Genomic DNA, 17,845 nt, shown 5'->3' on the forward strand with positions numbered 1-17,845 from the left:
CCTCCATTCGCATCACGTTGAGGCGCCATTTTCTATGGCGACCAACGGTTCTTGACCACGGTGTCTTTCTCGAATTGCCCCACGTATGGGCGACATTTTCTACTTGCGCCGTTCCCGCGTCCAGGCAAGGACACAAGAGATCCAGACTAGCTCTAACTTCAATAAATCGGGTGACTGAGTTCTACGGGTGTGAGTTCCGCAACGGAAAAACGACCAGGTCAAACAACGGTATTCCCTAACTAACGCAGAAAGACGTCTCTCACTCGTATTTAGCTAGGTACCATACTCATTAATTCTTAAGAAAATCGTCGTCGATCGTTACTACTACAATCTTACAACTAAACCTTATGCTAAGAACACAGAGAAAGAGTTTTTAGGTTTCACAATTCAAAATTTATTTAAATATTAAATCAGATATTCAAGCAATTAGTTCAAAATTTTACTAATGAAGTAGCCTTAGTATTGACTGACTCATCGTCGACCTAGTAATCCATATCCGTCGATAACGTTGGAAAAATCACGTCTTTTCACTTCACCCTAAGTGATTGAATGTCTTCTCGGCTTAAATAGCTTCCTTTCTTAGTACTCATTCTTCTCCGAAATCATCAATTAATATTGTACATGACATGACACATGTGGGAAGATTCTTAAAAATAAACTGCCCTATCCTTCTCTTTCAATTCACCTAGCGAGTTGGGTGATGATTAAATAAATTAAATTGGATACAGCTACTAGTATTTATAAGTGCCTTCTTGGCAAGAAAATAAAACATGAAAATTATTTACATTAAAAATGTAGGATGCATCCACAGAAAAGAAAAGAAAACTCCTATCAACTATTATTTATAGTCCTTCTAGTTGTATTATTTTGAGAAATAAAGAAACACATGTGGACTTTCTGAGCCATTCTTCAGTCAAGAAATGGAGTTCTATTTGTTTAAGTCAACCGTCCTTGGACATCGCATCAGATTATGTTAACTAACACTTGATATTATTCTAAAAACTATCACAGTACTTAAAATTCAACTGACTGATTGACTGTCCGTAGCTTTAAGACTATCAATGAGGATATTCTAAACTCTTCTTGCGTTGTTCTGACAAGTACACACATATACGTTTTACGTCTTAAATATTACTCTCTGCCTATTTAGTTGCTTTTTAGACACTCATATTTCCTTATGTTACACATCATGAGCTAAGCTACGTCCATTGTAAGTCGTAATCATCCAATAAGTAACATCTTCGCAAGATTTAATTCATGAATTTAAGGTAATTTGACCTTATCTTATTGACATAGACTACGTGCGTACGAAATGGCAAGAAACGTCATCACACTGGTTCTACAAGGTTATAATAACACATGCTACCAACGGAAAATCTACTTAATCGGATGACAATATCTCCAGCTAAAAGAAAATGATTCTCCTTCGAAACCCTAGGTCACCAGCGATCGGCCTATAGATTGAAATTCATACAGAAGTGTAATTATTCAGTGAGTTCTCGAGATCTTCCTAAGCGAATCAGTGAAGGCTCCAAACTATCCAGAGTAAACATTTGCTGCTCCAAGTAACTTAATATGGATAAAAGAAACATTGCACTCGACGTCCTGAGATCATGTCCTGAGCTAGATAAAATGCGTAGGCTTAAAATCATTGCGTGGAATTGGCGAGAAATCAGTGATCTTCTCAATTATAACATTTGAAATCACGAGACCTTATTTCATGCAACTATGACTCTCTCTCGAAGAAACAATAACTACAACCATTATACATCATCAATAACTCTATATCATATTCATGACGCGATAATTATTACTCTTATCTCATATAACCACACTATCACTTTATCACGTAATTCATTACCTTGGCTTGCACATGAACGTGCCGCGACATTACTAAAATGCCTACTTTATTTACTACAGTCATAGTACCAAATTTAACGTAACTTGGAATAGTCTACTGCCATTCCTTCATAACACAAATCCTATGCATGATCTCGTACAATTTGACGTTGCTTAAGTTTATGACACGCAGATATAAATGCCTACTTCATTCTTACACATCACTGATAATAATAATAATAATAATTTTAGCGATCTCTTCACGCATGTCTCTGGAAAACATTACGATCGGAAATATCACTTGGTGACCACGCCTACAAATGGAATTGACGTTTCGTACGGATGAGTACCTACTTCCAATCAATTTAGCTAGATGTTTGTTTACGCACTGTGTTCGCACCAATAAATATTACTAAGCAAAATAAAGAAAACAATATCTTCTTACTTACGAAAACGACTTGGATATTGGACTTAACTTTGCTCAAGATGGTCTAGGCGTTTCCTCCTCTCCGATCATCTGAGACTATGAACTGGTCATCTGGTTCCTCCACAAGTGGTTGGGTACATCGTGGCTTCTCATCATCGCTCACTGGTCATCCGGGATAGCCAACATCGTCTCGCCTCGTCAGGATCCAAGCAGCATCGCCTTGCTTCCTTACAGACCCATGGTGAAGACTCGTGCGTATGGAACAGAACAATGATAGAATGTTTGACTCATTGCTGACATTTTTCAAGTACTATAGCTCTTGCGTTGCTCAGATTGTACAGGTTTTTACTGGAAAACAGTTAGATCAATAAATAGTCCAGAATTGTCTAAGACTTATATTCAGTATATTCTGATTCGAAAATAAATTTCTTTCCGCCGTCTTTTATCAGCCTAAATGCATTTAATTTACTGGTCCGTAAGTGTCTTTCAATGTTAACCGGTGTCGGGCAAATTTCATCAAGGGTTTGCGTCACTGCATGACGTAGTTCCACAGTAGTATATCTTATCTCTTATTGTTTCTCGTATTAAATCTCTCGCGCGGCGTTTAAATCTTGATTTCTGCCAAATAGAGTGTAGTCGGGAACTAATCTTCGTTTCCAAATCTCCAATATATCGCTCCGCTGAATAATTCCTTTAAAATGAGTTTTTCGTCCTGTTAATACACCGAAGTCAGTTTAGATAGTCAAAGATGAGCATCTTTTTTCTTGAATAATGGTTTCAAATAATGTCCATCTGTCATTTTTTTCTGCGCCTTCTAAACGCGGCTATTACTGTAACCGACTGACGAAAAGACTTATAATTTGGCCCGTACTGACGTTAAATGTATTTTATTTGAGATTTTGACCGCAGAAACTCCATCTTTGTTGCTCTAGCTCTTATAAAGAATTGTGAAACGGCACACTACAGTAAGTTTAAACTACGTTCAGACGTATTCTAATTACAATACCGGTACCGTATGTCACTACTAAGCACAAACACAAATGAAAATTGCAAGTTTGAAATTTGCAAGAACTGCTGTACTCAGAGATTACGAACAAAGCTAAATGCTTAGCCAGGTAATTATTAGTACTATGCTATAATACATGCACACGAAAGATACACACGAATATTGCAGGTAAGATACGGTACTATCTAAATATACTGTATCTACACTACAATCCTTAGATTTGGTTATATGAATTTTTACCGCTGGTGGATTACTATTATTTTCCCTACTACGCGGGACGGAGAATAAAAGTGTCCTAAGATGCTGAAAAATAAGAGGTTGTCTACAATAATTTCTGTCAAAACTACGCCGGAGGCTTGAACTGCAATATTATTGGGATATAGGAGTGTGATTATTAACTTTTACTCGATGAATAAACGAAGATGGAAAGTCTCGGAGTTACTACTACTACTACTACTAAACGTTTTCATTCCTCCCCTGAAGGTGGAGGCGGGCTTCTTAGACGGTGGCCATCTCTCAGGCCGGGAGATTTGTTACGGTGAAGGAGATGTGCGGAGAAGGTGAGCGAGTGGGCAGCCGTGGCCTATACTACGAATTGTCCCGGCATTCGCCTTAGTGTAGGAGAATGGAAAACCACGGAAAACCATTCTCAGGACATCCGACAGGTGGGGCCAGGCGTGTAGTCCGACACTGTGCCCCAGACCCGTCTTCCGAATGCAGGGGCGTAGAGCCACGGTAGAGCCGTAGCCAACTTTCCCCTGCTCGGTTGACCGGTCAGAGTACAGAGCTGTTGGACCACGGACAAGCCGTGGCCTCTGAAGGGACGAAACCCACTCTGCATCTACCGACTCTCGGAGGTTTTTTTTTTTTTTTACATTCATATAGTTGTTTCCTTCTCTCTGTGAAGGGAGCGGGCCACCAGTCCAACAAAGGGACTCTTTGACCGATTACATGTACAATAATTTGTTGTGAAATGTTTTATATGAGTGTGTGCTAATACCACACGTTTTACGAAATTTAAAAAAAGTCTTCTTTTGTAGAACACATCAGCAGAAATGAAAGTCTGTTTCTTGAAGTACGAAGCACTACAAAATTAACATAAGAACAGGGAACATTGTTTTCTTGAAGTGAGTAATATGGAATGAAATTAAATGATGAACAAGATCGGAATTTAAATGTAAAAGCACTGACATAACATTATTAACCAATTCTTGTCCAAGTGAAAAAGCCAAGTCGTCATAAGTTCTGAGGTTACACACACACTGAACACAAATGTAGTCAGAGATGGCGGTGGTATCGCCATTAATTCCACTAAATGTGTAAGGTGGCAATGGAAAAATAACCGGAATAAGAACCTCACTCAGAATTGTGCGATCTGCAGTGGTCCATAACTGTATGTGCGTTTAGCGTCAGCTGTGGGCTGAGGTCGATGGTGGGAAGAGGTGTTTGATAAAAGGTGTTGGTTGGTTTGTAAGGATGGCGGTGGCGGGAGGAGAAAGGCTAATTGCTTCTAAAGGTTCAGATGAGCTGCTGGAGACAGCATTCTGTAAATAGCGAGGACAAATAGAATGTAGATGGGAAGGGATTGTTGTGAATGTATAAAGGTTATTTACTACGAGTCTAGTTTCTGGTCTGAGGCGATAAGCCAGTCGGATGGCGTGACGGTCTAGTTTTAAGATTTCGATGTATTGGAGAAGGGGGCGGAGATCCAGGATAAGGAGGCGTACGTGATAACAGGTCGAACAAAAGCTTTGTACGTATCAATAATTCGTGTTATTTTAATCCCCAGGTTTGACCTAACAATCAGCGGAGGAGGTGAAACCTGCGGGATGCCTTTTTGTTAATCTGGTCCAGATGTATATTGCATTTTAAATTATTTTGAAAAGTGATGTCTAGGTAGGTAAGAGTGGTGGTTTCGATAAGGGGTTGATCATGTAAGAATAGGTAAATTTGGTTAGTAGGACGGCATCTACGTTTACGATTGCGGAAAATTATAAATTGTGTTTTGCTTACATTGATTTTGATGTGCCAAAGATTCAGCCATTGTTCGAGCTCATTTAAGTAGGTTTGTAATCGGGATTGCAGGGATCGGGTATTAGTTCCTCGAGCCAGTATTGCTATGTCATCAGCAAATTGATATAATCTGAGTGGGGGAAGAGGTTGGGGAATATCGATACAAAACAAGATATACAAAAGCGGTGACAATGGACTACCTTGTAGGACTCCTGTTTTAATAGGAAAAGTGTAGGATAATGTATTATGTATATTTATCTGGGCTGTGTGGGATTTAAGAAAGTTGGCGAGGAAGCGGATGATCGTCATAGGTAGCGGGAGGTGACGAAGTTTAAATATCAGTCTGTTGATCCATACCTTGTCAAAGGCTTTCTCAACGTCTAGACTGATAAGGGCTACGCGGTTTTTGGGAGGTAAATATTTTGTTGGGGATGCAGGAATATGAAAGAAGTGATCGTGTGTGGAGTGCTGAGGACGGAAACCGGCTTGCGATTGGGGTATGAGATGGAGGGAGTTGAGATAGGAATATATACGGCGTGCGAGGATGGTTTCTAAGATTTATGAATACACTGTTAGAAGGCTGATAGGACGATATGAATTTAGGAGGATGGTAGTCTTTTAGGTTTTAAAAATAACAAAATAGTAGCATGTCCGCAATGGGCAGGAAAGAATCCAGTATGGAGAATGATAGTATATTGTGCACTTAGGAGTTGTAGGAAGGGATGTGGAGCTTCTTTGATGTGTCGGTAAGTAATCTGATCTAGACCAGGGGCAGTGTTCCTTTTGGTCCTGAGTACGTCTTTTATGTCTTGTACTGTATAGAAGTATTTAGGGGACGTTGGGAATCAGGGGCGGAAGAAGGTTCAAAGCTAGATCGAAGAGGAGTTTGAGTGATATCCGCATATTCGGTTATTACAGCGTGGTCGGGATGGTACAAATGGGGGTCGGAAGACGATGAGAATATTACTCTATAATGATCTGCAAAAATGTCGGCCTTTACTTTAGAATCACTGGGTGCGGATTTGTTATGCATTATTGGATAATGGGGGTAGGATTTCTTTATGTGTGTCAATTGTGTTAATTTGGTCCAATATTTGCGAGTATCAGTCGCGTTGGATAATTCAGTACAAGTATTTGCCCAGGCTTTTCTTTTCATAGCCTTGATGAATGAACGAGCATGTCTAAGGTTAGTTCTATGTTCGCGGAGGGTATTTGGGTCACGGGTGCGGAGGTATGCCTTGTAAAGGTCATGGGCATATTTTAATAGCTGGAGTGCTTTAGGTGGGAGGGGGAGGTGTGGCGAGGAATATGGAGTCAGTCGGTAGTAATTAGTGCGAATTCTAATGTCTTAATTACGTCATGTAATTCATGCGGTGATGTAGGTGGGTCAGTATTGCGTATTATGTCTATTATTGTTTGCCTATATGCTACCCAATCGGTTCGATTATACTGTCTGACTAGTGGAGGACGTCGGGTATGTTGGTATGGATTGGTTAGGACATTGGTGACGGTTAATAGGGCAGGAACATGGTCACTGCCGATTGAAGGTAGCATAGTGATGTCACAGTTCGTTGCTAGGTTAGGGATGAGGATTAGAATGTCAGGGGTCGTTTGTGATATAGGCCGGGTGGGGGAGGGGAAGGGTAAGTCAACACCCCGGATATCATTTAATAGTTGGTCGTAGATGGTTTGTTGTTGCTGCGTATATGACGCAATGTTAAAATCTGCGATAACAATAACTGTATTTACGATCGATGTATTCCACAAATTTGGTTTATAGGGAAGTAACTTGAGGTATATAAATTGTTGCTAGAGCTATTATTTGATTTCCAATCGTTATTTCTATAATCAAGTTTTTAGATGGATATTCATTTAGATGATAATATTGTTGTGAGGGAATGGATTGATGAATACTAATAGCTACCCCTCCGCGGCCTCTGGTGGGGCGTTCGGAACGGTAGAAAGTATGTTTTTTTTAAATTTTGGACTTTGTTTCCTTGTTAAGAATGTTTCATTAAAATTTATGATATCCGGTTTGTGTTGATCTATCTGCAGATCCAGCAGCGGGCGCTTGGCCCTCAAAGAACATACATTATCGTAATAAATTTTCATTTACTACAATAGTGGACTAGGATCAAGGGAAAAGAATGCACAGTGCATTCTTGTCCCAGAGAACGTTGCGTCCAAGTGACTCTGGAAGATCAATCGCGCCGCTAACTGGACCTGATATTAGAACAGAATATTAGAACGTTGGAAGGGGAGAACATTCTGGAGCACCATAGTGATGAATCGCAGAATGTTCTCAGCGGAGGGAGGGTGGGGAGGGTGGAAGAGGATGGCGGGGTAGGAAGGTCAATGGGAGTGATAGGTAGCACGGTTTCTGGTTGAGTGGGGGAGGGTTGATGTTTACCCTTGCATTTAACTAAACATTTTGGATGAGCTTCGCCGCAAGTGCTGCATTTGGGTGATCCCTTATTCATGCAAGCATGTGAGGCGTGTTGACCACTACAAATCGCACATACCTTATCGAGAAAGCACGGTGCAGTAGTAGGATGATCGTAGGATTGACAGCGATCGCAGCGTCTGCGCTGTGGTGGAGATGAGCGAGAGGCCTCCACACGATGTTGCTTCGCGTAGATCAGTACACCATCCCTCAGCAGCTGGTCCAATGTTGCAGTATCCCGGGACAGGATACGCATCAGCGAGGTCGGTTCGTTGGCATTCCGGATACGAATGGCCCGGAAGATTTGATATCCCTGCTGCTGGAGTTGGGCAGCGACCTCGTCCTCAGTGAAAATGCGATCGACCCCGTATGCCACCACTGACAAAGTGGGGGCTGGACGCGAAGGTGTTTGTCTTCGCCGTGGTTGTTTAGTCAGGTTCTGTGCTGCAGCGTGCTTTCCAATGTGCGCCAGTCCTATGGAGTTGACTAGGACTGGGTAGAATGGTATAGAAGTTTTGATATTGTAGCCGTTTTTGCTCCACTGAATTTCTAGATTGTACTCATGTGTGGCGTTGGGCAGAAACTTGGTGATAATATGGTAGATTGCTTTCGGATGGTTGAGGTCCGGGTTCAGATGCCTCAACTTCACTATGTAGAATGGCGCAGGTAGACCGGTGTTTTTTGCTGTGCCACTGCGCTGTCGTACTTGGTAGGGCAGTGCAGGATTTTTTGCTGCCTCTGCATAGCTTCTAATATTTGATGGCATAAATCTCGGAGACTGGTTCCCAGGTGGTAAATAAAACGGTGCTAAAATATCACTCTTTGATGTTTAGAAGTGATATGCCTCTTGGAGATGCTTTGGGATTGGCTGACAGTGTTGTATAGGTACTGCCAGTCGATTCACGGGACCTGTCATCCTCAGGAGCAATGGCGAGCTTCTTGCGATGAGTGGGACTCGGAGAATCGTTGGATTCAAGACTCCTTGCTTGTTTTACTGTTTCCTCGTCCATCACGGTTTGTTGTCCTCGTGGTGGTGGTGTAGTACTTCCGGACGCCATGAATGTTGCTTTACCCGCAGGTGGTAAATTTTTGACGGATGATGCCCTCTGTTGATCTGCTGCTGATATACAGGTGTCGCCGTTCGTAGCTGTTGTCATACAGTACACAAGTAGGTGGAATGTGTTGTCTCGGAGTTGTTCTGTTCTAAACGTTTTCATTCCTCCCCTGAAGGGGGAGGCGGGCCTCTTAGACGGTGACGCCGTCTCTCAGGCCGGGAGATTTGTTGCGGTGAAGGAGATGTGCGGAGAAGGTGTGGGGGTGGGCGGCCGTGGCCTACACTACAAACTGTCCCGGCTCTCAGAGTTACTTCTATTACTAAAACGTTTTCATTCCTCCCCTGAAGGGGGAGGCGGGCCTCTTAGACGTTGACGCCGTCTCTCAAGCCGGGAGATTTGTTACGGTGAAGGTGATGTGCGGAGAAGATGAGGCGATAGGCGGCCGTGGCCCATACTACGAACTGTCCCGGAATTCGCCTTATTGCAGGAGAATGGAAAACCACGGAAAACCATTCTCAGGACAGCCGACGGGTCGGAGCAGGCGTGAAGTTCTCGGAGTTCTCACCATGCCGGACTTATTCGCACAGAGTTGTTTATTTCCTGCGAGTGACGGTATTCGTTTTATAGTTACAACCCAGCCTTATTTGCTTTCGCTGTGAGTGGGCACTATGCCGATACATGGGCATTGGCTTTCACTATCCAACTTTGAAACCTATAATTACGTACATAATTGAGATATTTTGGGAAATACTATTAAAATTGCGCAGCTTATATCTCCATGGTTCTTGTGAACTCTGTAGGTGTAAAAGCACCTCTAATCTGTTCTACGAGTAATTTCCTTAGCACTTAGTAGAACTCTTTAACATGTTTGGGAATGTCCTGTATACTACGTATGCTCGTACATCAGCTTTCAGCAATATACGTCTGTTAAGAGGGATTTTAGGCACTGACCAAGAAACGGGTTAGGGTACTTTCTCTAGATTAAAAATTACTTATGTATTTATTCACAATTCTTCCCAATTCAATCCCACATTCCCTCTGGGTGTAACAATAATGTGATTATTGATAGAACATTATGAACTGTTCAATATCTTCCCAGTTCTCAAGGGCTAATAAATAACATAACTAAATATTTATTACATGTGCCTGTTTTTATATCTTCATATTTTCCTAAAGTATTGTTCTTTTCGCTGCACAGCCAGGCAATTTCGGGACACTCGTTTATCACTGCTGCGTGTAATGTGTTGATACGTAATTCGGTGAAAATACGTTTGAGTGCTTCCTCAGGCGAAGAAACTGAACAAGCAGTCACGAAAATGTAGATAATTAAACCATAGTGTGTTATGAAAGGTGTTGCTCATAAGGTTAGTCGTGCCAGAATAGCACTGTCTGGCTCAGTGAAGAAAGCAATGGCAAACTACCTCACTTCTCATCATGCCTCGTACGCCTCATTTTGGTGCTGCCATTGCTTCTTGTGGTTTTGCTGTAACTACATAGCCTTTGGTGGTGCTATCTGAGGATCCAACCAGCCTCTAGGCTGATGACCTAACAGACGGACAATGTTGTGTGTTTCCAGGCACCGGGTACGCAATGGTCTTAGTGAATTTCTTGTGCAGCACCTACTACAACATAGTACTCACCTATCCTATCTACTTCATGTACCTGTCTTTCCGCAGTCCGCTGCCCTGGGAGCACTGCAACAACTCTTGGAACACGCCGGCTTGTTATAAGGTATGATTAGCAATTGTTATTGTTATTATTATTATTATTATTATTATTATTATTATTATTATTATTATTATTATTTCACAACTTTATAGTTAGTAATAGAGCTCGTATTTCGATACAGTAAGTTAAAGAAATAGAACTCAATCATAATTTGCATAAATTCACATGAAACCTTTTCATTATTCTCTTCGCTATATAGGTTGTAGCCTCTTCTGTGTATGGTCCATATAAAGCAGCCGCATCCAAGGTCGTTCAGCACTGTGCAGACAGTGTGTGTCTCGGAATAACAGCTGTGCATCCACTCCCTTACCGTACGTCCATCCTCCCCCTCCATTCATAGGCTGTTTCACGTACAAAATTTATAATTTTTTATTTAAATTTCTCCCTTCTTATGCAAAAGGGAACAAGAGAACATATTTCCGCTGTGCCAAATATCACACAATAAAAGCTTTACAAAAAACAAAATACCTAATGTTTCTGCAATGGCAAAGTTAATTGCTGTTCTCGTTTACAATAATTCATGGTTTTGTGAGTTAACAATCTTGTTACAATTAAGCGCAAATGAACGTGTTAAAGACAAGCGTAAACAGCTTCTCAAATTTCTGAAATGCATGCTCGTAACCTGGGTTGTTAAGTTTCAATATTGAAAGAATGCGTCGCATACATAGGTAGAACCGAACATACTCATGAGTTTGGTGGCCTCATGATGAAGGCGAGGACATTCATTATAGGGAATGTTTTCGTAGGATTCGGTCAATTTCCTTGCAGCAAAGAACTTGTCCCACAACCGCGCACTACACTGTTAATTCCAATTGTAAGTTAGTTGGTGCGCGATTCACTGAGATAGAAAATCGTCGTGGAAATAAATAAATTACACACAGGAAACAAAACTGAAAGTTCATGAAATCTGTTTACGAATTGATCTTTCACTTCTTTGAGAACACATATGTTAGTAGTATATGAGCAATGTATGTTCTAACTGGTGGGTGCTGGGTCAGCATTTTTTTTTTTTTTTGCTTTACGTCGCACCGACACAGATATGTCTTATGGCGATGATGGGATAGGAATTGCCTAGGAATTGGAAGGAAGCGGCCGTGGCCTTAATTAAGTTACAGCCCCGGCATTTGCCTGGTGTGAAAATGGGAAACCACGGAAAAACATCTTCAGGGATGCCGACAGTGGGGCTCGAACCCACTATCTCCCGATTACTGGATACTGGCCGCACTTAAGCGACTGCAGCTATCGAGCTCTGTGGTCAGCATTTTACCACGAGGTCATTGACCCCTTGTTGAGTAGAAAAGCTACGTCGATTCTGGAATGAGGTCATTGATCCCAAGTTTAGCTGTAAGGCTTTGTAGGTTCCAGACCATTGAACGGGGAATAACGTCATGACCTTGCGTACGAGAGCAAGCCTAATATTACAGACTCCATTGGAGGGGCCTAATTGGTCATAGAATGGTCGAAGGGCGCTGTTTGATTCCCTATGCGAGGTTATGACGTCATACGCATACGTATGTAGGCAATGCTAACCTCACTGGCCAACCTGGTGTGTTTTTTGATCGCTAGGTGAGGTTATGACGTCATACCCTTACGTATGAGGGCAATGCTAACTTCACGGGCCACTTTGAAGGAGCCGAATCGGACAGCCCCCCCTTGGAGGAGCCCCAAATTGGTTAGGAGACCTGCAGATAAGTTTAAGACGTCATTATGACGATCGCTAACCTAACCTCACACACAGGCTCCCCTCGGAGTGGTTCAATCGTTTAGGTGACTGGGAGTTGGGGTTATGACGTGTTAACCTAAGCTCGCTACGAGGAACGCCAATCCAACCTCACACAGCTTCCACTTGGAGGAGCCGAACGAGTGAGGTGATTTGTAGGTGTGGTTAACCTTGGCCACGAACGGTAACCTAACCTCACACAGGCTCCTTGTCGCCTCCCCCTTGGAGTAGTGACGGAGCTCTGACGTAATAAGCGCGGGCGATTTAAAAATGCATGCTTATCTTTACATAACGGAACGCGCAGGCCTTCTCCTGACAGCGCTTTGACGTCACAGTGTGACTATCAGATCCCGCTACAGACATATCAGTGCGCTCTCGTGGCGACTTCGTGAGTTACTGTAATTAAAATATCCCGCTTGAGGCATAAACGGGGGGGGGGGGGTATAGCTAGTGCGCATGTACATCAGCTTGAGGTACACTCCGACGGCGAGTTTGCAAGTTACAGTAAAGCGGATTGCTCACGCACTCACAGGCTATTTTCCCGTCTCCTCTTTGGTGTAGTGACGGAGCTGTGTCGTTATAAGCGCGGGCGATTTAAAAATGCATGCTTATCTTTACATAAAGGAACGCGCTGGCCTTCTCCTGACAGAGCTGTGACGTCACAGCGTGGGTAATTTGAAATGAGGACTTTTGGCTAAGGGTGCAGACGATAAATAACCCAAAGTATCCCCTACCTGTCGTAAGAGATGACTAAAACTGGCGACCGAGAGATAAATGAATTAGGACCATGATACTACTTGTGATTAGTACCATCACGCGGGAAACGCCATGGGTCGCCTTTACTTGCGAATAGTACCGCATTTAACATGGTATACGTATTTGTAGGTAATGAACTCCACACGCTGTAAGACATATTAAGTTAAATAGCTCTTATCGTTCCCCCGGAACACCATGGGGTTGCCGCCATACGTCATTTCGCATCTATAAATCCGGGTTGTGGACATTTCACTATACTGGAAAGCCATCTTGGTTTATTCCTGTCAATCGAATTGCAGAGTTCTCATTGTAAAGGCATTCAACTCTTCCTAATGCCTGTGACCATCCAGTAGGGGAGTTTTCTTTGTAATGAGAGGCCCGTTGCCTACTTCCAGTTACAGTGAAGTTGGGGAGTTGTGATTAAAATGGCTGATGCCCTTGACTACTGCCAGTATCAATCGAGCTGGGGAGGTTTCATTACAATGTCAGTTCCTCTTTCGTAGTGCCAGTTACAGTCGAGGTGGGGAATTTTTATTCTAATGAGAGGCCACCTTGCTTACTGCCGGTGCCAATCGATTTGGGGAGTTTTCACTTTCATGGCAGGCCCGCTTGCCTACTGTCAGTCACAATAGATTTGTGAATTTTCATTATATTGTCACATCCTCTTTCCTAGTGCCAATCACAGTCGAGTTGGGGAGTTATGGTCATAATGGAAGGCTCCCTTGCTTACTGCCAATGACAATCAAGTTGGAGAGTTTTCATTATAATGGCAGGCCCATTGCTATCTGCTAGTCAAATTCGAGTTGGAGAGGTTTCATTCTAATAGCATACATCCTGCCAGTCGCCGTCGACTGGGGAGTTTTCATTTGAACCGCCGACTCACTTTCTTACTGCTAGTCTCAATAGAGTTAGTGTGTTTTCCCTTTTCCGTTTCAAGTCACGATCAATTTAGATAGATTTCATTATATAGGAAGGCTCGCCTCTTTACTGGCAGTCAAAATCTAGTTGAGATGTTTTCATTAATATTATGGCAGGACCCCTGCCTACTGTCAGTCACAATCGAGCTGAAGAGTTTTCATTATAATGTCAGTTCCTCTTTCGTACTGTCGGTCAAGTCGAGTTGGAGAATTTTGGTTCTAAAGGCAGGCCCCCTTGCTTACCCGGTGTCAATCGATTTGGGGAGTTTCAATTTTAACGCCAGGCCCGCTTGCCTACTGCCAGTCAAAATCGGGTTGGGAGTTTTCATTATAATGTCAGATCCTCTTTCGTAGTGTTAATTTATTTATTTATTTATTTCATTGAGTCTTTACAGAGTCTCCTCCCTTTTGACTAAAATATTATAAGGATTGAACGACAAAACCAGGTAACAAATAAATAATTTGCAAGTTGCCAAATGAAACGAAACCTGACATTGAGATTATGTAACAAAGTAAGACTAAGGCAATAATAATTGGCAGAGTTGGCAAAATATGACGATATACATTTGCAAGTACAAACCTGGCTTTGGCACACATACTCATTGCACAACTCGGTTAGTGTGGCATTACCTTATACCACACCCAACCGATTCTGACAACAAAATGCATTCAGCTGAGTGCGCTGTCCTTCATGCTGGCTCTACGCTGTCCTTATTACCATTTAAACTTCTGTCCACTTATGCACTTACACAACCACTTCTTATCTCTATACACATGCTAATCCCACCTTCCTTTTACACGATTTTTTCACAGCACTTAAGATTATATTCAAATTACCATTCTTGTTCCATTCTTTCGAGATCCACACAATAATTTTATGATAATCACTCATTCTACACATTTCTTGCCGTTCATCACTTAGGAACATTTTCCTCAACATTACCGTTTCCACACACGCCCCTACCAAATGTAAGTCATCCGTTTTATCTCCTCATAAAATGCATAATGAAATTATGCAAATGCATAACGAATTCTTTCCTCCTAATCCAACCCTTATTTCTGTACAGGTCCAAGAGCCACCAAATTAATCCCCCTCTCCGCTTCCTCTGCCCAAACCTTATGTTAATATTGCAGACAACCACAAAAAATAAACTAAGAGAAGCTCTTTTCCTACATTCTTCTACCATTTTTTTCCTTTGTATGTCCTTAAGTCTAGCTGTCAGAGCTCCCTACCTACTACCTCCTTTCCCCTCCCATGTCTCAAAGCAAATATAATCCATTCCTTCACTCTCAACATAGTTTTTAATTTCATTCAACCAACCCTCTGCGTACATCTCCTTTCAATGCTGTTTGTATGCTTCCTGTAATACTGGGCCACACTGCCTACTTTTCAACCGCATCCAGTAGTTCAGAACCCTTCTGACACAATCTACTTCTATATATTCTCTACATAATAATAACGCCCCCACATTAGCTGTACACTGAGGCAATCTCATAATTACCTTACTAAATTTATACATGATTGGGTTTAATGTATCCCTTTTCTTATCAAGACCCCTGAGTTCTACCCCATATAACGTTCTGCGTAGCACTAACGTTCTTAATACTAGTCATACTAGTCTCAAAATCCCCGGGAATATTGCCACTATACTCTTTACCACCGACAGTGCTGCTATCCCTCTCAACTAGCCCTCTTAATGTGATCTTCCCATCCTCCTATTTTATTTATCAGCACTCCTAAATACTTTATCTTATCTAATTCTACCTACTTCCTCTGTAATATCCATTTCCTTTCCTTTTTCCTCCTCCTATTCTTTCGTACAACTAGCACCTTCGATTTATTACTGTTAATTTTAATGCCCACTTCCCTGCAAACACCGACAACTCCTTTAAACTCTTTTGTAATCCCCTCTTTTGTAGTGACAGTCACAACCGAGCCGGAGAATTTTCAATATAATGGCAGGCCTATTGCCGTTCACAATCTATTTGGAGATTTCATTATAATGGGAGTTCTCTCGTCTACTGCCAGTGACAGTTGTGTTGGGGAGTTTCCATTGTGATCATGCCCCTTGTCTACTGCCAGTCAAAATCGAGTCGGCAGGTTTAATTATAATGGTATTCCTACTGGTAGTCGCCGTCGATTTAGGGAGTTTTCATTATTAGGGTAGATCCCTTGTTTACTGCCGGTGATAATCGAACTGGGGAGTTCTCATTTTAATGGCAGACACATTTACTTAATACCAGTCACAATCGAGTTGGGAATTTCCATTATAAATGCAGGTTTCTTGTCTTCTTCCAGTCACAGTCGAGTTGGAGATATTTGATTATAATAGCAAGCCCACTTGTCTACTGACAGTCTGAATCAAGTTGGGGAGTGGAGGTTATAATGCCAGGACGCTTACCTAATGCCAGTCATCATCGATCCGTGGATTTTTCGTTATAATTGCAGTCCCTCTTGCCTACTGCCAGTCAAAACCGGGTTGGGATCTTCAATGGCAGCCCCGTGCCAACTGCCAGTCCCAATCGAGCCATAGATTTGTTTATTATTGTACCGCGCGTACACCTCAATTCCGCTAAACTGCGCGGCTTCCATAAAGCCATCTGTGTTATGGAACTTGAACTGCTATTTTACAAAATATTTGGATATTCTCCCGCTAGATGTCTCTACCCTCGGCAAGGGAAAAATATATTTTTACGCGTGGCAAACCTTAAGTTTTTATTTTTTCAAGTATCAAAGTTGTCAACACTGCTACTGCTTCCTTCTTCCTTTGTCATTAACCGATCAGGAGTTTTGTGAATATTCTCTCTAGCCAATTAAAATTGGGGGTGTGCACAGGCATCCAGCCTATCTGTAAAGAGTTCTGGAAACTTTCCCTTGGAAATGTCATAAAGGCTGGGCGCTTTAAAGCCGTATCGTCCTCTTCATCGCGCCGGTCTAGTGAGTCAGGCGGATTATTCCGAGGCAGGGGCTGCAGGTCTTCGTTCGGAAGGCCTAACAACTCAAGGTAATGGCACAAATTTCTTGAGGGAACGGTTTCAAACTTCTTTTCTTAATGTAAAGTTTTAAAGTCATAGATTAAATGTAGATTTTCGGTAAGTCTGAGGACTCTACTCAAATCCCCGCTGGGAAACATGTAAACTAATGGAACAAAGGGTGGTTACCCTCTATTGATTCCCGTTCAACTTGGCATGGGGTGACTAACATTTCCTAAACTCTAAATTCTTAACACATTTTTGGTGTTTTATATTTATCATTTCGTCACTCCTCTGTAGCATCTGCACTATAGCTCGTGCAGTATGGCAGTAGCAGACTGACAATAATTACAGCAAGCTATTAGGAGGGTGAAGCAGTGGACCTTTGAACATGGGTTTCGGTTTTCTGCCGCAAAGACCTCTGTTGTCCACTTTTGTCGTCAACGTACTCTTCACCCTCATCCCAAGCTCTATTTAGGAAATGTCGTTCTGCCAGTTGTTGACACTTACCGCTTTCTTGGGCTCCTTTTCGATAGTAAATTATCGTGGGAGCCACATGTGCGGCAGTTGAAAGTGCAATGTGCTAAGAAGCTTAATATCATGAAGTTTCTTAGCAGCACTTCTTGGGGGGCTGACTGCGCGGTGCTCCTACGATTCTATAGGGCACATATTTTATCTCGCCTAGACTACGGCAGTGCAGCATATGGCTCAGCAAGACCAAGCGTTCTTGAGAAGCTAAACAGCATTCACCACAGCGGGGTTCGGTTGGCGACGGGAGACTTTCGTACAAGCCCCATACCTAGCATGCTCGCTGAGTTTGGTGTGCCGCCTTTACACCTGAGGCGCCAGCAACTGCTTCTTACCTATGCTGCTAATTTGCGACAGATGCCACTTCATCCAAGCTATCCTAGCGTTTTCAACAATGGCAACCGTTTCCTGTACGCCGATCGTCCCCGAACAACGCGGCC

At 42.3% G+C, this 17,845-nt stretch overlaps 1 protein-coding gene across 1 annotated transcript in view; it reads left to right on the forward strand.

The window, feature by feature from the left end:
* The window catches only part of LOC136872214 (sodium- and chloride-dependent glycine transporter 1-like), a 421,393-nt gene that overhangs the window by 77,003 nt on the left and 326,545 nt on the right, over positions 1 to 17,845 (forward strand). The window contains exon 4 of the mRNA XM_068227369.1: positions 10,360 to 10,514. Within this exon, the coding sequence (XP_068083470.1) occupies positions 10,360 to 10,514 (155 nt within the window). The remainder of the gene's footprint in view (positions 1 to 10,359; positions 10,515 to 17,845) is intronic.

This window comes from Anabrus simplex, chromosome 4 (assembly GCF_040414725.1).
Source record: "Anabrus simplex isolate iqAnaSimp1 chromosome 4, ASM4041472v1, whole genome shotgun sequence".
In the NCBI taxonomy this organism is placed as follows: domain Eukaryota; kingdom Metazoa; phylum Arthropoda; class Insecta; order Orthoptera; family Tettigoniidae; genus Anabrus; species Anabrus simplex.